This window comes from Dama dama, chromosome 20 (assembly GCF_033118175.1).
Source record: "Dama dama isolate Ldn47 chromosome 20, ASM3311817v1, whole genome shotgun sequence".
In the NCBI taxonomy this organism is placed as follows: domain Eukaryota; kingdom Metazoa; phylum Chordata; class Mammalia; order Artiodactyla; family Cervidae; genus Dama; species Dama dama.
In genome coordinates, this window is record NC_083700.1 from 89,279,496 (window position 1) to 89,301,390 (window position 21,895).

The following is a 21,895-nucleotide window of genomic DNA, read 5'->3' on the forward strand; positions in this document are numbered from 1 at the left end:
AAAATAAACAGGAAATGTTCTGTGTCTGTTTATTGCTATATGATCAGGAAGCAAATGAAAGCAAAAATGATCTTTTTACAAGTGTATTTTATGTTATTTTGCACAGACTATAGATTTTTCTGTTGGATGGATCTTTCCAAAGAACTATTTTTCTCTGTTATAAAGCATGTCAAGTATAAGTTAAAGATATTTTCAGAGAAAACTTCATTTTGACAGTAAGAATTTGACTCTAGTGATGCAGGACTGTTTAGATTCCACTTTGCAGAAAATGGTGGTTATTATCATTCCTTTATTATTATTATTATCAATACAGGTACAAAAATAAGAATGACATCAGGTAACATAATACACTACAGTCTTAAAGTGATTCAGTGTCATTATACCATGAAATCTTAAATGACTTTGCAAACCATTATTTTTTCACTCACGTGGGCATTACTGGCAACTGCAGTAGTGCCAATTGACTGAAGAGTGAGTCACTAACTTACCTTCAGCCTAGTCGTTAGCTTTCTCTGAGTCAAAAGAAAATACAATTAACCAAGTAAGGCTTTGGTCACAAGATAATAGGTTTTAGTTTTCTAAGTAGTAGGTTGTCTAGATTTGGTAGATAGAGGGTTAGAAAGTATGTGAACACATTCAAATGGGGAAAAGAGGAAATTACTAAGTGGTTGCCAAGCAGTCATTGTCTCTTATTTTGTGTGAGAATACAATTATAAAAACACAAGAAATGGACTGGATTTACCTTAGGAAAAAAAAAAGCCCAGTTGTCTTATTTACCACTTATGGCACACACTTAGGTTCATTAATCAGACACAGGTTTAATTGTAGTGCACCAAGTGAAGGAAACTGAGGGGGGATATGTTCAAAATGCTGCAGATTTGTAGGAGTCAGCCTACAATTAGGAAAGTTCTCCCTTATAAAAACAAAACAATACAAAAGATAACCTGAACAAAAGAGCAACTATATGACTATCCTATAGTCTTCTACCTTCCCTTGGTTTTCCTTCTCTTTGCTTCCTGAATGAAGTACCCCGAGACACCGTCATTCCTCTTGAAAGTATTGATCCAAGTTTAGACAGATTTTCCCCTCCTGTTGATGAGACAGTTCCTTGTATGTAGAAATACCCAATCATTCCTCTATTTGGTAGGCACTCAAATATTTATCTCCTTTTTATTTTAGCATGATTAACCGGACATTTTCAAAAACTTCTAAAAATAGAAAAATTACCACCCCCTCCCCCAAATGTATACAGCATTAAAATATTTGGCTTGAAAATTCCAACAAAAGCAACAAAACTGACCCCTTTTCCTAAAGTAACAGTTTAGCCCTTTCAGTGGACCCAACTTTAAGTAGTTTCCCTTAGGTATCACCTTCTTTCCTACCACATAACATCTTGAGAAGCTTGCCTTTGTTCCTATGCAAATTATCAAAACCCTTGGCATCTCTGGTTCAATCATGCCAGAAGGACTTGGTTCAGGTCCCTGGTCTAAGAGATATGCTGATTTGGATGATTATAAAGATGGTAGTAATCCTAATGAATGATTTAGGCCAAAGATTCCCAATCTTTTCACAAAACTTCATGGATACCCTCTCAATATGGTATATTTTTTGTAAATCAGAAATTACCAGATTATCTGGTCTATTGATCTTAGAAATCCTTATGATGTATCATCTGTTAATCTGAGCTGCTTATTAGCATGTTGAAACCTGGTACTTTGGCTCAGCCAAAAGCAAACAACTTTATCTCTTATTATTAGTCTGTGTGGCTTTATTTTAGGTAAATGTGCCATTTCCACTGTGATATTTTTAAATACATAAAATAGTTCCCATTATAATTTTTGTGGCTCTTATGTATCTTAGGACCACACGAGGGGAATCATTAATACAGAAATTTGTAGACCTTTTTAAATAAAGCTAGTCAGCCCTCCCACCAACCTTTGGAACAATCTATAAAATTCTCGGCTATGTCCCCATTGTCACCACACCATGGCAGTGATTTTGCCAAGATATCCTATTAGAAATCCACAGTTTAACCATTCAACAACCACTTGAGAGCCTGAGTGTCAGGCCTTATGCTGGATGATGGAACTGCAACAACAAAGACCCAGTACCCAACTCTGGTTGCTCAGATTTTAAAGAAGGAGACAAACTGTTATTAATGTGATATGACCAGATAAGCATGAAGTACTATGGGAGGACTCCTAGCTTCAGTGATACCCATGCTTAAACCTAGAGGGAAAAGGAAAGCCAGACAAAATACAGGGAGCAGTGTACCAGTGAGGATAGCATGCTCACATCTAGAGGCAACAGGTGGGGAACTGCAAATGGTTTAGCAGCCTGAGATAGCACATGCAAAAACATAGCAACAGATGGAGCTAGACAGACCACAAAATAAAGGACCTTAGTAAACCTGGACCTGGTCCTGAGCAAAGATGGCAAGCATAGGTTTTAAGCATGAGAGCAGCAGTGCTTTAGAACAATGCACGTGACAACAGTGCGCCTTATAGACTAAGGGGGCATCTGAGAGGACAGCAATGTCTTAGCTCTGTAGTTTCCTCCAGGATCTATTAAATTTTGTGTTTATCCAGCCACAGAGAAATGGGAAATTCCATTTGCTTCCCAGGGTTGGTTTTTTTGTGTAGTTTTTTTTTTTTTTTTAAATGCCCAATAACCCTATTTCATTTTGTTTGACATATATAAATATTTTTGAGCTCTTAAGTATAAGGCTCTCTGTTGCTCCACATTATTGTTTGGATGGTAAGCCTACTCGCTGGGTCATAGGCACAATCTGAGTATTGCCAAGCAAACTGGAAGGCTGTCCCATGGACTCCTAAGTTTCTTACCAGACTTCACGTTGGGCTAACTTTTTAAACCACAATGCTTGGTCTACTTATTACTGTCCTCAAATTCTAGGTTTGCCAGCCCAGCTTCTACTAACCCAGGGTGTTCCTGAGCCCTTGCCTCCACGTTACCAGTTGCAGAGTAGGTTATGTTTGCATTTGAGTATCATCAGTAGAAGCTACCTTTTTTATGTTTCTTTCTACTTCTAGACTAGAATCTAAGGGTGGAGGTATGTGAAGGAAAGTTGCCTGGCTCAAAATAGCCTGGAGTTAAAACTCCCTTCCCGGTCCTCCCCACCATTCTATACAAAACAAAAATCTCTCACCCGAAGGAAAAAAAATGGACTTGAAGGTTAATTACACCCAGCTCCCAGCCGGTCCAGCCTCTGGTCGATCTCCAGAATTCCTTACCCCAGACATTTAAGAGAGAACTACTCCGAACAACCTCATTAAAGGTGATCTGTTCCTGTAAAGTGCCAGTCTCGTTCTTTTTCCGAACCTCGCCTTCTCTGACTCTCTTACCCTACAGTATGTACAGAGACAAAAGATTGAGTTAGTGGGAAACGCAGCCTTCTGTGAGAAGCTAGATTGTACAGTTAGTGTAGGTTTTCTGACTCTTTGCAATAATTAAATTCTGAAGTGTTGTGTGTATACCTTCTCTGAAATGTATAATTGTTGAAGTCAACTTTACATATTTCACTATTAAGTATTCTCTTCCTGTGATGTTAATGAATTATCTGTTTAGAGCAGGTGTTCTTGACCTTTTTCATGCCATGGACCTTTTGGATAATCTGATGAAGTCTATGGACTGACTCTTCCTCAGAATAATGTTTTCACATGCATAAAACCAAGCATAAAGGATTGCAAAGAAAACTGATTAAAAAAATTTTAATCATTAAAATACAATTAAGTTATTTTCAAAAATTTTCGATTATGTATATATGTACTTCTTTATTAACACATAAAATAAGGCCTAGTGGTGGTTCTAAAACTACTGGAATTTCAAAGCAATTTCAAATTTTATTTTTAAATCTCTGCAACAATTATAATATGTAAATGTCTGATTTCTATTGGTGATAAAGTCACAGGAACTACTCACAGTACTATCAATCGTCGACTGTGTTCATAATTAAAGGACATGCTATATTTCAGTTAGAAGTTAGTGAAAATATTTAACTTTTTTTTCTTCCAAGTTACTGAATCTCTGGTTTGGGGGTTGAGTAATTTTACTTTGTTATTTTGAGAGTATAATATTTTTATTTGTTTGTTCACTTCTAAATGATTTGGGCTTATTTTACTATTACATGTTTTGTATACTTGACTTGTTTTGCAACATTGTAGCAATAATTGAAGGCTTGGGTGGAAAGAAATCAGCAACTGATTAGAAATGAAAGCTTTCAACAACATCTCTTGAAAATGTTACCTCAAGAGATACCATCATGCAGTCATTATTGGAGCCTCACATCTGAAAATTTCATAATGCTTGAGTATGTATGTGCCAAATAAAATTTGGTTCATCTGCACTGAGAAATATTATAATGCTATCTTGTAAAAGTGCCTACTTAGATATTTCATGAAGAAGTTTGTATATTGATTCCCCGTGACTTTTGCAAAGCCCTTTAGAGTACTCTCACTGTCACCTTTAAATGTGTCTTTACAGCATCCTTCTGGGAAAGCAGGATGGGATTTAACATCTCCATGTTAGAATTGAGGAAACAGAGTCTCAGTGAGGAAAGGCATCCAGCCAGGACTCTCAGAGTTATGGAAGGCACAGTGATAGATGCTGAAGCAGGGACTGAGCCTCACCTCTAGGCAGGTCTGGAAGTCGATGTGACAGGTGCCTGGGTCAATCTAGTTGTGTTGCCCACTTACTATTGACCAACCCTGAGCTGCACCCTGGACTACAAAATAGTCCCTGCCCTCAAGCAGATCTCTTTGTAGTTATAAACAAACCAAGCCATTCAGAAACAATATTGTACTCTCCCAGGGTGCAGAACACCTTCACATATGTGCACTTACTTTGTTCTAACCACAAAATTCTGAGGTAAGTAGTCTTATCTCCATTCTTCAGATAAGGAAACAGAGAGGCTGTGACTTGCCACCTTAAATTAGGCAGGTATTAATTTGGCAGAATCAGAATAAAAACCCAGGTTTGTCTGACAAGCTGAGATTTTCTGATCTTATGGGCAGAGGATCTCCGCTAGCCATAGCCAAGGGCAGATAGAGCCCTAGACCTTAAGGAGTATAAGGAAAGGCAGATCTGAGGAGGAGGGGAGAGTTGGAGAAGGCTTCATGGAATGAGATTATTGCCTGGTTCTGGACAAGAAAGATGGATTTAGAAAGGTGAATGGAGCCAGCAGAAATCACTCTAAGCAAGTGACAAGCTACTACTGGGAGAGATGTGTTTGATCCATGCCACAAAGGATTCAAATTCAGCATAAAGAAACCCATAAGTCAATAAGAAAAAGATAAGCCACCTATAGAAAAATGGACAACAGATAGGAAAAAGCATTTCACCAGGGAAGAAATCCACACGACCAATACATTTTAAGAGGGCAACATAACAGCATGGGCTGGGGCAGGGCTTTTCAAATTGAATATGCATTTGAACCTCCTAAAGCTCTTGTTAAAATGCAGGTTCTGACTTGGTGGGCCTGGATGAGATTCCATCTCTCACAGATGATGAGGTCCTGCTGGTCCGAGGACCATACTTTTGAGAAGTGAGGGGATAGGTAGAGGTACTGTGTGGAATTTTCAGCCACCCACGTCTATGATGCAGCTATGCCTCCTTTCAGCTGTGAACCTTGGGCAAGTAACAATGTTTCTGTGCCTCAATTTCCTCATCTGTGAAATGGAGATAGTAATAGTCTCCATCATTTGTAGTTGGGAGGACTAAGTGGGTTAACATATGTAACACATACAGTGCAGCATGTGACAAAACAAGTGGTCAGTAAATGTTAGCAATTGGTGGTGGCCATAGGAGTTACTAGAGAAACGCAAACTAAACCAAAGTGAGATACCATTTCACACCCACCAGAGGAAGATGGATGTCAGAAGGTCTGACACTTTCAAGACTGAGGAGACAGAAACTCTCGTCACTGCTAATGGAGGTGCAAACCAGTACAGCCTCCTGGAAGAGTGGTTGGGCAATATCTGATGAAGTTGGGGGGCCCCTGCAGTGTGATTCTGGAGAAGGCAATGCCAACCCACTCCAGTGTTCTTGCCTGAAGAATCCCAGGGACGGGTGAGCCTGGTGGGCTGCAGTCTATGGGGTCGCACAGGGTCGGACATGACTGAAACGACTTAGCAGCAGCAGCAGCAGCAGCAGTGTGATTCTAGGTGTATGTGTATGTATATTTCTAGAGAGTGTATAAAACCTAGCCACTGGAAGCATACACGGCATGTTCAGGAAACTGGTTGGCTCTGGGGAGGGAGGGAAGGAATAATACAACTGGGTAAAAAAAGAGGACTACCTGTGGTGTTGGAGAAGACTCTTGAGAGTCCCTTGGACTGCAAGGAGATCCAATCAGTCCATCCTAAAGGAGATCAGTCTTGGGTGTTCATTGGAAGGACTAATGTTAAAGCTGAAACTCCAATACTTTGGCCACCTGATGTGAAGAGCTGACTCATTGGAAAAGACCCTAATGCCAGGAAGGATTGGGGGCAGGAGGAGAAGGGAACAACAGAGGATGAGATGGTTGGATGGCATCACCGACTCGATGGACATGGGTTTGGGTGGACTCTGGGAGTTGATGATGGACAGGGAGGCCTGGTGTGCTGTGGTTCATGGGGTTGCAAAGAGTCGGACGTGACTGAGTGACTGAACTGACTGACTGATAGTTTTGCTATACTTGATGGAAAGATGACTAAATTTTAACATTTCTTATCTCTGGATGGTGGGCTTCCCCGGTGGCTCAGATGGTCAAGAATCTGCCTGCAATGTGAGAAACCTGGGTTTGATCCCTGGGCCAGGAAGATCCTCTGGAGAAGGGCATGGCAACCCACTCCAGTATTCTTGCCTGGAGAATTCCATGGACAGAGGAGGCTGGCGGGCTTGAGTCCATGTGGTGGCAAAGAGTCAAACACAACTGAACAACTAAACACAAACGTTTGTTTGTTACATTATTTGTTTATTTGTTACATTATTCTTCCAAGTTTTTTGTATTTTCTTACGTTTTTAAATTTTGTTTTTCAGGGAAAGAGAGGGGGAAGAAGGGAGACATTAGAGCAAGTGGACTGAGTGGGTCTGGTACAGTGTTGGGTGTTGAGTGGGGAGGACAAAGAGATCCATCTACGGGGACACCACCTTTCTTCAGGAATGAGGGGAAAAGAAGTTTAGAGAGACAGATGAGAAAGCTGAAACTCAGGTTAAGTGACCTATCATTTTAGTGGAAAATACATATTCTTTCCACATAGATTATGTATTTCATTGGACAAACATCAATGAAAACGTGACCCCTGCTTTTTAGCCACTGGAACCTTAATTCTGGGTCTTTCTGCCTGGATCTTCATGCAGCTGGGGGACACCTGAGATCCTCCATCTCATCATTGATGTGGAGAAAAATCACACACTGAAAAATTTCTGTGTTCAACTTCCCTCTCAACCCCACACCATGTGATTCAAGGGCAGTTGCTCGCTCTCTGAACCGCAGGCTCTTCTGTAACATAGAGAATTCTGGTGTTGGAGCGTGGCTGTCAGCCTGCAGAGTGGGAAGAGGCCAGGCCAGAGCAGGGCCCTCCTGCCCTTTCCTCTTCTTGGGACGCAGCCTGGGAGGAGCTGCCCACAGGGAGGGTGCGGCCAGGAGAGGCCTCCTGTCATTCCTCCTCCTGGCTGCCCCTGGTGACAGGCCAGGAACCTGCCGGGTTTTCTGCACTGCCTAGGGCCCGGAGACTGGAGCTGGGAGCCAGAGACATGAACAAGATCTTGCCCCAGGTAAGAGCTGCCCTGAGATGGCTCCTGACCTGGGGTGGGGGTGCAAATCCCGGGCTAAGGGTGGGCAGTAAAGAGGGGAGACATTGAGGTGACTCGGGTCCCCTGCCGCCCCGGAGGCTCTCTACCAGGTTGTAGGGAGACACAACAGGTGAACCAGGTACATGGTTCAGGTGGTGGGAGCTGGGAGGGGCCAGGAGGCCAGGGGATGGAACGATCGACAGTAAGGGGGTCACCTGCGGGATCTTCTCCAAGGGGGTACCCCCTGAGCTGGTTTGAAGGGTGAATGTTTGCCAAATGGGTAGTGGAGGAAAAGGCTTTCCAGGCAAAGGGCATAGTACAGGCAAAGATGTGGGAACGTGAAATAGACAGGAGTGTGGGGCATCCGAGTCGAGGGTCAGGGTTTCTCCCCAAGGCTCTTGGTGACGCTTCTGAAAAAGTTTTCAGTCTAGCTCCCTGAGGCTGGACCTCCCCTCACCTCAGCCCACCCCACATTCTGTTCTCTTGGGCAGGGGGATGCCAATGGCAATGCTGCTGCTGGAAGCAGAGCCCTCCCTGGAGGGGAAGGTAAAGGCTGGGGGGCCTGGGGCCAGCCCCTCCCCCACATGGGACTCCCTTGATGCTGGCCTGTTGCTATGGAGACACAAAAGCAGCTCCCTAAGGCTCCCTCTGTCTCTCAGACCTCTAACCCGTTGTTGATGTCATCCATTCCCAGGGTCCTGGCCATCCATACTGACGGCCATTTGCTAAATGCACAAGCACATGTGAGCATGAACTGTGTGCTGCCCACCTCACAGGCATACAGTGCCCCTCAAAACCCATAGAGGAAAGAGCTGTAGAGTCCAGTCCCTGACTCAAAGGGTGGCCCAGGTGGGTCTCTTTACCTCTGAGGGATAAGGTGGGAGGGATCTCACGTTTATTGAGTACCTGCTCTCGGCTGCTGGCTCACCAAGTGACCAGGACAGTATGCTTTACTTCTGTGGAATAAAGAAGAAAAGAACACTTTTATTGAGCACCTGCTATATGTCCAATCTTGACTCTCATTTGACCACTGAGGGGACAGACTCAGAGAGGTAGCTACTACTAATAACTATCAAGGATCAAGGCCGTATTGTGTGCCCAGCACCATGGGGCCTCTTCTACACCCAATGGTCAGCTCTGAGGGGGTCTCCTGTTGGGTGAAATAGCAGACGAGGTAGCTGAGGTGACATGAGGTCGGGTGGTTCAGCCAAGCTGGGATCCCGCACGGATGTGGGGGCGTGAGGCAGGATTCAAGTTCGAATTAGGGTCCCTCGGCTTGCAGAGCCCCAGAATCTTTTTGCTCCACGCTGGCGCTTGTTTATTTCAAGCCTGCTTTATGAAGGGCCTGGTGTGGAAAAACGGCCTCCTTTTCCCATCTGTCCCCAGGGGGATCAGCACTTAAGGGCTTTCAGGCTTTGAAGTGCAACCTTCACCTGGCCGTGGACCCCAAGATGCTCCTGTGACCCCTCCTGCCCAGCCTGTGCTGCGCAAATATTTGAGAAGCAGCCGCTTGGCCGACCGACCAGGACGCTTCTCCTTGCCAGCCTTCTTGCTGTCTCCCTGGTTACCCGAGTTTACAAGGGAGCCACCAACCAAGGCCGCAGGGAATGTGAGCTTCGGGTTTATGCTGCATCTCCTTCTGTGTCTCCCTCCCCAAGGTACACCCACCCCGGGCTTCAGCCACACTTGCTGTCCCCCACATGCCATCGGGACCTCTACCCTCCTGCACCCTCTACCTGGACTGCCTTCTCCTTGCACCTTCCCCTCACCAACCCATGGAAATGCCATCCTCCTTTACGCACCCAGGACACCTCCTTCACCACACTGGTCACCTGGCTGTGTGAGCTGCTGGGGTACAGGTACAGGTCTGACTGATGGACCAGCACAGAGCAGGCTGCTCTGAAAATGTCAGTGGACCTGACATTTTGGAAGTGACCTGAACTGACCTGAACTGGGTTCTTCCCTGGATCTCTAGGTCAGAACATTCCCAAAGCACCTATTGTGTGCCTGCTGCTGGGCTGACCTCTGGAGACACATGCTCCTGCTCCTTGCCTCAGATAATAGTCCCCAGGGGACAGAGGAGTGCTCACACTCTCCTTTTAACATGTCCAGACCTTGTCTTCTAAGTGAACTACAAGCTTTTGGAGGGCAAGGATCAGAGCTATGATTGCTTTTACGTCCTCTACAGAGCAGGGTGTTAGTCACTCAGTCATGTTCAACCCTTTGCAGCCCCATGGACTATAGCCTGCCAGGATCCTCCAGGCAGGAATACTGGAGTGGGTTGCCATTTCCTTCTCCAGGGGATCTTCCTGACCCAGGGATTGAACCTGGGTCTCCCATGTTGCAGGCAGATTCTTTACCATCTGAGCCACCAGGGAACTTAGTAGGTCCCCAATACGATTCTCTTTCATTATTTCACAAGCCAGAAAAATTCAGAAGCAAAGTCAGTTAAAGGCATCACTGTCGTTTCCAGATTGGCAGATAGTAGATGCTTAATAAAGACAAATAGTAGCTAGAACCTTTATAGCACTTACTATGTACCAAGCCCTGTTCTGATCCAGTACCTAGCTTAATCCTCTCAACAACTCTAATTTAGGCATTAGAGCCCCATTTCCCACATGAGGAAAACAGGCACAGAGAAGTAAAATGGCTTTTCAGTATGGCCCAGCTGAAAAGTGGTGGAGCTGGGATTCCAACCAGCATCCTGGCAGGTTCCAGAATGAACAATCAGTTGACATCGTGGAAAGAGCACCAATTTTGGCAGCAGATAGATGTGGACTGACTTAACAGCTCCACACAAGGGGGCCTGGACTTTTCCTTCCCTGAGCTTCGGTTTCCTCATCTGTAAAACAAAGGTAGTATTGAATAATGAAAAGAATGGCTATGAAGGGCCTGCTTTGGTTTCTGCCCTGTGGCAGGAACTCAGTAAGCAGGTGTACATGTCTCCTTCCCTATCTCCTGAGGAGACAGACTCATGGAAGGACACGAGGGTTAGGGGGTGGAGCAGAGACCGAGGACCCTCATCCCGACTGCCACTCACCTGGATGTAGGCCAGGGCCAGGCGTTTGGTGGGGTGAGTCCACAGACAGAGCCGAGAGCATCTCAGTAGGCTTGGGAGCACCCTCCTCCAGGGAAGCCTGTCCTATCCCAGCACCCCGGAGAAGAGGGATCACTTGTAGGGTTCAGGGTGGGGGATCCCTGGGCCCCGGCACTGGCTGCTTCATCACTGGTTTCCCACCCCACACAGCGGACTGCAGCCCTTGCTGCTACTCACGCCGAGGGGTCTGCCTCTCAGCCTTCCTGATGCTCCTGCTGACAACTCTTGCAGCTCTGATCGCCCTGGTCGCCATCCTTGGACCCCCATCTCGCACGCCAGGTCAGGGTGGGCAAGAGAGAGTGGGTCAGACTTGTTGGGAGGGAAGAGGGAGCACAGAGTGATGGGGGAAACTGATCCTGCCTGGCTTCTCCACAAAGTGACTTTTGAACAGTTCCTTAGGGCGCATGTACAGATACACACTGACCCTGACATGCGCACATCTCTGAGCTTCCATCTGCACATCTGTAGCCTGAGCTATTGAAGTGGACCCAGCCATGATGCCACCTCCTCCAGGAAGCCTTCCCCTGCCTGCCTTGTTTAGGAGCCTTGTTTCAGCTCCCATTACTCTCACACTTCTTCTCCCCCAGGCCCGATCACCCAGAGTGGTGTTGTCCTTCTGTGTGTCTGTCTCCACCACAGAGGACAGGGACCTGTCCAGTGCAGCCCTGAGGCCAGGCAGGCTTCAGCAGTGAGCACCAACACCAAACGTGACCTCATAGAGCTAACAGTTTGCAGTGACACGGAGGTTAATGAATAACCACTTTAAGGCAGGCTTAGTGGGAGCTCTGAGAGTCTGGAGCAAGGCTCTGGCCAGTCCAGGGGTCAGGATGGGCACCTTGAGAAGTTAAAGGCACTGAAGCATGAAGGGAAAGCAGGACTGGTTGGTGGAGGGGGTGGCGGGAAAAGCATCCAGGCACAGGGAACAGCATGTGTGGAGCTCTTGGGGTGGGAGGAAATATGAGGAGAAGGTCAGTGGACTCGATGGACAGGGCAGCGGGTAGGGCCAGGGGCCCAGGGCCCAGTGCCTTGAAGGCTGCACTGGGGAAGGAGGTCACCATCTAGAGAGCCATGGGAAGGAATGAAGCCGGGGGTGGAATGTCACCAGACCCACCTTTCTGAGAGATGCCTGTTGCCTAGCAGGAGGTGCTAAGGGGACACAGTGAGAGTAGGGGTAGAATCCGAGGCACCCTCGAGCCTGTGCATGGACACTGCGGGTAGATGTGAACACATGCAGAGTTGCCTCCATGCATGCACCTGTGTGTCTGTGTCTGCATGTGTGCAAGCATCTGTGTGTATGCACATGTTTGTATGTGCAGGAACATATCTGTGTGTGTGTTTGCCCTTGTGTGTGCATGTCTTTGTTTGCGCAAGTATGTCCAAGCGTGTGTGTCTGTGAGCAGTTGTGTGTGTGTTACAATGTGTCTCTGAGAGCCAGCCCCCTCACACTAGCTGAGGCTGTTCCAGGAGATGAGCTGCGACCCACATAAACTCGCCCCCACCTCCAACCTGCACACGTGTGTCTGCGTGCACAGCCCGCAAAGTTGGACCTCCCAGCTCCTCTGACAGTTTCCCTCCCCTAATTCTTTGGAGCAGCCCCAGGGCTGGGTGCTCCACGCAGTGAGACAGAGGGAAGACTCTCCAAGGGACAGACACTCAGATGGTCCCCACCACTCCTGGGCACTGCAGAGGCAGCCCGACCTCAGGAAGGAGAGAGGCAGCAACCTGGTTATTAGCTGTGTGGCCAGGCCTCTTGAACCTCACCGAGTCTTACTTTTCTTATCTATAAAATGAGGCTAATGATGACACATTGCGTGAGGATTCAGGGAAACAATAGAATAAAAATGTGAAGGTGTTTGCAGCCTGTAAAGCTGTCCCAGACATAAGGACTGTGGCATAACAGTCGCTAGCTGGCCCCAGGATGTTGCCTCTGACACCCTCACCTGCACCAGGAGCCCTGCCGTGAAAGACGCGTCACTGACCCTAGGCCTGTCCTGGGGAGCTTCCCGTAAGATGGTTGTTCAATAGACATGGGAACCATGATTTTCTCTGCACTCTCTCTAGGGTTACTGACACAAAGGCTTTTATGTCATCTCCCCAGCAGCCCCACGGGGTGTGTGCTATGCTCCCCACTTTGCAGACAAGGAACCTGAGGTGCAGAGAGGTCAGGTCACCCGCCCATAGTCACACAGCCAGAGCAGTCACACAGTGGTTGAACTGGGGCGTGCACACCATCTTCAATGCCAAGTTCAGGGTCCTCCCCGTGGCCCCAGCCCCTTGCTCCAGCTCAGGTGGGGCTCAGGGGGGAGAACTTGGTGATGCCCTTGTGAACACCACCCTTGACCCTTCCGGGGCTCGCCCTGCCCACCCAGGGGCCCAGGCCTGCGTGACGCAGATGAACAGGACGGGCTTCCTGTGCAACGACCGGAGCAGCTGCATCCCAGCCAGCAGGGTCTGTGACGGCGTCCGCACCTGTGCCCACGGCGAGGACGAGGAGGAGGCCTTGTGCCGTGAGTACCTACGCCAGGGCCCCTCGGGAATTGCCCCCAACTCCAGCTCTCCCTGCAGCCAGACTGAAGCTCGACCACCCTGAACGTACCAGGCACCCTTGTGTGCTTCTATGCCTTTGCTTCTCCCACTCTGTCCCTGTCACACGCACACACATATGCCCACACTAGGGAATGCCTCCATTCTGGGCCTGGAGAAACTTTATGTAACCCTCACGGCAGAGTTCAAGCATTACCTCCTCTAAGAAGCCTTCTCTGACTCCCAAACTAGATGACGTTCCCTTTACTGGGTTCTCATAGCCCCTATGCTTACCTGTGTCCCAGCCCCAGTCACCTTGATTGTCAATCTCATTTGGCATGTTTGTCACCCCCATCAGACTGTGAACTCCTCTGAGGCAAACCTAGTCTGCTTGATCTTGGGGCCCAGGGCCTGGCACCGGGCTCTGCACAGAGAAATATCTGGAATGATGTGTTGAATAAATGATGAAATTAGTGAATCAACCAAGGAATGAATGAGAAGGTCTAATCCCAGACCTTAGACCTGACAGTTCTCAAGAGAGAGGAGCATGGCAGTTGCCACAGAGGAGGAAAAGAGATTGGTGAGTTAGAGTGGGTGGGGTGGGGTAGCTTATGAGGGGAGGGTCATTGCATCATGAGCTCTCAAGACCAGAAGAGATCTTAAATTCATCTAGCCCATTTTCCATCTCATGCCCCAATCCCCTCTGCCATCCATCCTCTGCTTACACACTCCCAGGATAGAAGCTCACTACAACTTGAGGCAGCTGCTCCTATCACTCTGGTTTTCCCATGGGAACGTCTCCCTTGTACGGAGTTTAGGGCTACCTCCCAATAGCACCCTTGACTGGTTCCAACTCTAACCTCTCATCAACCCCTGCCCTCCAAAAACCACATGTCAATCTGTTTCCCGTGATGGTGGCACTGTGTGGATTGGAGATTGCTTTGTTGTCCCACATGAGTCTCCTCTTCCCTGAACTACCCTTTGAACTCCCAGTCACCCCGTTGTGATTGGTCTTTCCCACTCCACCAGCATCCACAGAACACAAACCAACTGCTGTGTCGCTCTCTCTGGACTAGCTTCAGAGGCATCCGTGACACTTCCGGCTGGCTCTGGCCAGTCCAGGGAACAAAGACTTTTCCCCTCCTAAGTCTGGGTTATATCTCTAGTGATGTGGCCCGAGTCAGTGTTAATTTTTGGTAGCCCTGTCACACTGCTGTCTAACACAGAACCCACTTTCAAGAAGGGTTCTCTGATTCCCTCTCACAAAACCTGTGAACCCACATCCCCTGAATTCTGGGACCCAAGTGCAAGACTTCACATTTATCCTTTTTTAAAATTATTTATTTTATTTCTTTATGGCTGTGTTGGGTCTTCACTGCTGGTATGGCTTTCCTCTAGTTGCAAAGAGCAGAAGCTACTCTCTAGTTGCAGTGCTCGGACTTTTCATTGCAGTGGTTTCTCTTGTTGTGGAGCACGGATTCTAAGTGCAGGGGCTTCAGTAGTTGCAGCACATGGGCTCAGTAGCTGTGGCTCTCGGACTCTAGAGCACCGGCTCAATAGTTGTGGCTCACAGGCATAGTTGCTCCATGGGATGTAAAATCTTCCCAGATCAGGGACTGAATCCATGTCTCCTGCATTGGCAGGTGATTTCTTTACCGGTTAGCCACCAGGGAAACCCCACATTTATTTTTGTTGTGTTCCAGTTGGAGGAAGCTTCCTGGAGGTGAAGGAACTTGAACCTGGACTTGCAGGTGGGATGGTTTTGGACAGGTGTTGAGAAGGACATTTCTGGAGGGAGGAGCAGAGTAAGACATGGTGTGGATGGGAAGGAGCAAGAGCTGAGTAGGAGTGAGGAAGGGAGAAGCAGCTCTAGGCATCCTGTTGGATAAACAGGGCAAGAACCCTCATCTCCCCTTGACTGACCTCCTCCCCAGGAAACCTTCTCCTTGTGCCCTTCCTGGATGCTCAGTGACCCCGGGTTTATTAGTTGCCAGGGTGGTCAGGACAATCCACCTCCATTTAGCCATGAGACACCTGCAGCCTGAATGTACCAGCCTGAATGTACCTGAACTGCAGCCAAATGTGGACTTGCTCCTGCCTCACCTCTCCCTCTGTAGGAGCTGTGCCCCAGAGCCTCCCTGGCTTTCTCGTGGCTCACTGTGGAGACCCTGCTTCCTGGATCTACTCAGACCAAATGTGTGACGGGATCAACAACTGTGGGGACTGCTCAGATGAACTGAGCCCAGGTGGGGGTCTGGGCACAGGCTGGGCTGGGCAATTGGCCAGGTAGTGGCCGGAGGGCAGAAGTTAGCCAGAGAATCTCTGAGGTTCCCCCTGCATCCCCTATTTGCATTCTAGGAAGAAGTTTTCCACTTCTGCCTAAATGCCTCAAGTGGCAGGGTGTTCATTACCACTACAAGTGGTTCCTTCCTGAGGGTTATTCTTCTGTGGTGAGAAACTTAGTTTCAAGGTCTCAAATGAGGAAGCCAGGGAGCCCAGAGAGCAGTCACAAGAAGAGTACATACATGGCCCAACTGGGGTTTGAACCTGGGCTTCCCTCATCTCCTCTGCACCACCCAACAATCCTGTGAGGAAAAGCAGGGCAGGAATCACTGGCCCCAATTTATATGTAGGTAAACTGAGGCCAGAGGGGAGAAGCGACTTAGTAAAATGAGTGATAAAGAGGGAGCTTGGGTATAAACCCAGGTCTCCCAACTCTAAGATTTGAGTTCTTTCACTGCCTCAGAGTTTGCTTCCAATCTCTTCCCTGGCATTCAACCCACAAATATGTTCTAAGCACTGTTGGGGGGGCTGGCCTGGTGCCAGGTCCTGCTGGGAGACAGCCAGGGGTCAAACATATGTCCTATCCCCAGGACTTACATCATGCTAGTGACCAAAGGTAGTGCCAGGAGTCCTGGAGAGGTTTTTGTTGGGGACAAGGGGAGAAGAAATCATCAAGGGAGATTGATTTCTCAGAAGAGGCTGTAATCAAACAGGCCTTAAAAAATGGACAGGGTTTCACCAGGCAGAGGCTGGGTGTGCAGCAGGGGATGCTACCCAGCATCCAGGGTAAAGGAGGGAGGCCTGCGAGGTTCCCTCAGGGAGTCATAAGTGGGCTGGTGGGACCAAATTTAGGGTGAGAGAGGAGGATGGGAGATGACATGCACCCAATAATATTTGAACACTGACTGTGGGCCTGGCACTTGGCCTATCTTTCTTAGTAACAACCTTGAGCAGATGAGGAAACTGAGGCTCAGACAGGGTGAGAGACTTGCTTGAGGTCACACGTAAAGTCACACAGAAGTTTAGCCCTTCTGGATGGCACATATACGGTATATATGCCACTTCCTGCTGCTTTGGTACCTAAGGCAGATACTGCTAGGCTTGAATACAGCTTCAGTGTTTTTCCCAGCTCAATAATCCTAGTGGGGCCTACTGATGGATCACATGAGATGCACATGAGACAGGGTACCTGTCACCCTGCCACAAGGAAGCCACCCCAGGAGGCTCTGAGCTGAGCTGGGGAGTCTAGATCCTCTCTTCTGCAGGAAATAAGGAATACAGTCAACCTGTGTCAGACAGAGTGGGGCTGTGGGGGCTATGGCCAGTTGCAGGGCTAAGGAGTGCCCTGGTGCATGGGGCATTCCAGTTGTTCTTCTGTCTTCCCAGTGACTACCTGCCCGCTCTGCGGCCCTGGGTGGTGGCCCTGCCCCTCGACTGTCTTCAAATACTGCAGCTGTATCCCCAGGAGCCTCTGCTGGGATCATGTGCAGCATTGCTCCGACTGGTCCGATGAGTACTCCTGTCCTGGCCCTTGACTGAGTCACCCAGGCCAGAGTGGGATGCTGGCTGGAATGGTATTGATAACCCTTCACATGTGTTATGAATCCAAGAGCAGAAAGGAGTCTTTGAGATTACATAGAGGAATCTACACACCATTGTCTCTGAATAGGAATTGCCTCTCCTGCTTTCAAGTTTTTCAACCTCTGCTTGAATTCTTCCAGGGATGGGGGGCTCATTACCATGTTAGGCAACTCCTAACAAAGATGAGGGAAATCTGCTTCCATGATTTGAGGCCTGCCTCTGGCGACACACAGAGGAAATCTGCTCTTTTGCTCCAAGACAGGCTTGTAGATACTGACCTTGTCACTCCTTGGAGAAAAAATAAGTTTTGGGCTTGAACACCAAGCTGAGAAGTTTAGCCCTTCTGGATGGCACATATATATAATATATATGCCACTTCCTGCCACTTTGGTACCTAAGGCATATGTTGCTAGGTTTGGATATAGCCTCAGTGTTTTTCCCAGCTCAATACTCCTAGTGGGGCCCACTGATGGATCACATGAGATGTACATGAGACAGGGTACTTATCACCCTACCACAAGGAAACCACCCCAGGAGGCTCTGAGCTGTAGGAAGAACAGCTTGAGGAGCCCCTCCTCAACCCTTTCCATCCCCTCTCCTCTGAACCACTTCCACCCTCACCCCAAGACCACCTGCCCAACCAAACAGCCCAGGTTCCTTCAAGTAGGGATTGTATTTCAGTCCCAAAGCCTGAGTGAACCAGCTGTTTCTTGGCATATATTCCAGTTTTACAACACCCAGGCAGGCATGGATGGATATATCCATTAAACAGATGAGGAAACTGTGGCCCCCAGGATCTTACAGCAAAGTCAGGCTCAGAAGTGGGACTCAAACACGGTCCATGGTGTCCCAACCCCAAAGTCGTTTTTGCTACCAATGTGACCCTATCTTGGCCGGGGTAAAGGCAGAGTCTCTGGGTTTAAAAATGTAGCTTGAGGGTCAGAAAGTGTCCCACCCTTATTCTGAAACATGGACTTGGAATCTGGCTAATAAGAGGGTTCCTGTTGATGGAGACATACATATCCCTGTTAGAAATTAATATAATCACTTCTATGTATCAGTCTCAGAGAAGGCAATGGCAACCCATTCCAGTGTTCTTGCCTGGAAAATCCATTGGATGGAGGAGCCTGGTGGGCTACAGTCTATGGGGTTGCTATGAGTGGGGCACGACTGAGCAACTTCACTTTCACTTTTCACTTTCCTGTATTGGAGAAGGCAACGGCAACCCACTCCAGAGTTCTTGCATGGAAAATCCCATGGACAGAGGAGCCTGGTGGGCTGTAGTCCATGGGGTTGCTATGAGTTGGGCACAACTGAGCGACTTCACTTTCACTTTTCACTTTCCTGCATTGGAGAAGGAAATGGCAACCCACTCCAGTGTTCTTGCCTGGAGAATCCCAGGAACAGGGGAGCCTGGTGGGCTGCCATGTATGGGGTCGCAAAGAGTCAGACACGACTGAAACGACTTAGCAGCAGCAGCAGCAGCAGCATGTATCAGTCTTCTGTGAGTTTTGAATTAAAAATGGGCATCTGAGAGACAGATGAGCTCATTTCTTTATTGCCCCCTGAGTCAATTCATTTGCTCACTGAACAGTCTCTGTGTGCTTGTTCTGTGCCAAGCCCAGTGCCAGGCACCCAGAGGTGAACAGACCTGGACCCCAGCACCCGAGGAGAAGAAGGTGTCACAGAGGAGGCATATCACACTGAAAGGATGGGTGGGACAGCAGGAAGTGCTGAGCTGAGGGCACCAAGGAGGGGACTTGGAGAGCCAGGATGTAACCATGTTTCTGACTCAGGTGACCTGAGGGCCAGCTCGTGGAACAGGACGCCTCAGAGATCCCGTCCGAGCGAAGCCCAGCCCTGGATTCTGGCACCTTTGGCTGAGTTACTCTCCGAGGGCAGCACAAATGGGGCATAGCCAGCATGCTTGGGGCATCCTCAGTTCCGAAGACTGATCCAGAGGAACTGACTGACCCCTGAGGAGGAAAAAATGAAAAATTACTTGGACAGAGTGCCAGGCGGGCTATAAACCATGGGGTAACAAAGAGTCAGACACAACTGAGCGACTAAGAATAACATGGGGAACAAGAAAAGGTCCAGCAGTTCATTCCCAGCATTCACAGGCCAACATGTTCCTGATACCTGGGGCATTAGAGTTGAAAACAAAGTCACTGGGGAGAGGCCATGGGAACAGGAGCCTATGCTAGCTCCTGCTGAAACCACACAACTTAGATTAGGGCTCACACTCAGCCAAAACCCAGGTTGGGACTTGAACCCACTGTCTTTTAATTGAGGTCACATACCTGGTCTCAGGACTTAATGAAGCTCAGGTTCTTTAGATCTCTTCGCAGAAAGAATTCAGGGATAGGTAAGAAGTGGACTTATTTAGAGAGATACATATTCTACAGACAGAATGCGGTCCATCTCAAAAGGTGAGAGTGGCCCTGGGAGAAACACACTCCACACACAGAGCATGGGCCATTTCAGAAGGTGAAGGACCTGAAACACTGGGTGGTTAGTTTTTATGGGATGGGTAATTTCACAGGCTAATGAATGGGAGGATTATTCCAACTATTTTGGGAAAGGGGAGCTTTCCAGGAATTGGCCCACCATCCACCTTTTGACCCTTTATGGTTAACCTTGGAACTGTCATGGCGTGTGGGTATGTCATTCAGCACATGCTAATGTGAGTGTACAGTGAGATCCACTGGAGGTCAAATCTTCTTCCAAATTGGACCTAACAGTTCTAATCAGTGTATCTTGTATCCTATAGGGCTTTGCCATTCTTATAAAGGTTGTGCGCTGACTCCTTCCCTCCTGTTTCAATACCAGTCAGCCTCGGTGTTTCAGTTGCTGAAGAGGCCCAGTTCCCGCCAGGGGCTGGTGGTGCAAAGGTTGGTCCCTGTGGGAGGGAAGACGGGGAGACCTCAGTGCTCATTCAGTCTTGAGCTTCTTCAGCGGGCTGCAGTTTCTCAGAAAAATGCTCAGAGGCACTCAGTTGCACATAATTTTACCCTCTGCTCCCAATGAAGCCCATCCATGGGCCTTTACAGGAAGGGGGGCCCCTTCCCAGGGCCTGAAAGTGGGCCCCTGCCTACCACTCAGAAATGAGTTGTCCGAGAAGACACACAAACTGACATAGCAAAAAACTATATTGTGAAGGGGCCCCAGGATGGAGAGCAATAGGGAACCCAGGAGAACTGCTCTGCCACGTGGCTCCAGCTGTATTGTGGTAATCGGGTTAATTTAGGGGTTGTGTTTGGCTCATATTCGGTCTGACTCAGGGTCCTTACTGATGGGACCTCCTGTTGTGAGACAACACATGAGCAAAGTTATCATTGTGTCTGGCCAAGGTGGATGGTTTCAGTCAACAGTTCCCTAACTGGCCTGTGGGGTTAAGATGTTTCAGTTTATAGGATGAAGAAACCAAAGCTGAGACCAACTTGCCTGAGTCCATTCAGCATGTCAGTAGCAGGGAGAGACCAAAAGCCAGCTTTCTAGGTGCACACGGTTGACACCTGCTGAGTGCTCACTACTAACCAGGCACCGTGCTAAGAAGAACTTCACCTCTCATCCTCCAACAAGCCTCCAAGGGTGGTACAGTGTTTATGCGAGGTTTAGAGAGGCCAGGCAGCTTGTTGAAGGCACCATGACTGGTGAGCGCAGAGGCAGGGAAACTGAGAATCCTGCGGGGTCTCCCAGAACAAAAGCCTCTCCGTGCCTCACCCCCTCATTTCTCACTTGGTCTCCTAGGCCTTTCCCGAGTTTACAAAGAGCAGACCCAAGCAGTTACTATTAATAACTAGGGATGGGAAGAATATAGAAACAAAGGAACAGCAGTTAAACAAGAAAAATAACAAGAAAACAAGAAAAGTTAAGAAAGAAAAGTAATAATAGTTCAGGGATAAGACAGCCCTACTTCCTCCTCAAGGAATAAACATAACAATCTGATGCCTATCTTTGAGTTGTTCCGTAGCAACTAAGACCCCCAAAGTCAGATGGAGGCTGGTGACCACAGGTTGAGCACAAGCACTAGACCCCCAGACTGTTCGGAACCAGAGAGTGGATGGTTAAGATTCCTGAAACACCACGCTGTTACTTCTCAACCAACCAATGAAAAGAAAATCAGGAATCCTGGAGCCTGCATCCCCAAAGGTCGCCTTTAAAAATGCTCCCCTGTAAAAACAAAATGCTCCCCTGAAAGCCATTGGGGAGTTCGGGTCTTTTGAGCCTGAGCTGCCTGTTCTTGCTTGGCCATGCAATAAACCTTTCTTTGCTCTAAATTCTGATACTTCCATTCATCTGGCCTTCCTGTGCCTTGGGCACGTGGACTTGGGTTTGACAACACCAGGAGCCTGGACACTTAGCTATGGCAGTTGGCTGTTTCATGCTAAGTTTCAGGAGGTCTGGGAAGCTTCCAGTGGCAGAGACTCCTGAGCAGGGCCATGGAGGAGCCAGAGACAGGGCAGACCAGGCTGAAGAGCTGCAGGGTGCCAGTGCAAGGAGGGAGCCTATGGGCATGAGAAGCAGTCCCTCATGGCTGGAGTATAAACAAGAGTCTTGGATTCTGAGCAGGAGGGGTGAACTTGACCCTGAACATGCAGGGTGCTGGCAGAGGTT

The 21,895-nt window shown here is 48.2% G+C and overlaps 1 protein-coding gene across 3 annotated transcripts; it reads left to right on the top strand.

The window, feature by feature from the left end:
• Positions 1–7,752: 7,752 nt before the first annotated feature.
• LDLRAD1 (low density lipoprotein receptor class A domain containing 1) lies at positions 7,753–17,229 on the top strand. 3 transcript variants are annotated; one of them, XM_061120028.1, is made up of 6 exons: positions 7,753–7,773; positions 8,283–8,337; positions 11,039–11,167; positions 13,258–13,395; positions 15,529–15,657; positions 17,081–17,229. In XM_061120028.1, exons 1-6 carry the CDS (start codon positions 7,753–7,755, stop codon positions 17,227–17,229), a joined length of 621 nt encoding a protein of 206 aa, XP_060976011.1. The 3 variants fall into 3 exon arrangements, with proteins under 3 accessions (XP_060976011.1, XP_060976012.1, XP_060976013.1); XM_061120029.1 differs by lacking the exon at positions 11,039–11,167; XM_061120030.1 differs by lacking the exons at positions 11,039–11,167; positions 13,258–13,395.
• Positions 17,230–21,895: the final 4,666 nt, after the last annotated feature.

Excerpts from the sequence above, each read along its gene's own strand:
- LDLRAD1 (XM_061120028.1), top strand. The coding sequence starts at position 7,753 with ATGAACAAGATCTTGCCCCAG. Across the intron at positions 8,338-11,038 it reads AGCCCTCCCTGGAGGGGAAG|CGGACTGCAGCCCTTGCTGC; the intron begins GTAAAGGCTGGG and ends CACCCCACACAG. Across the intron at positions 11,168-13,257 it reads ACCCCCATCTCGCACGCCAG|GGGCCCAGGCCTGCGTGACG; the intron begins GTCAGGGTGGGC and ends CTGCCCACCCAG.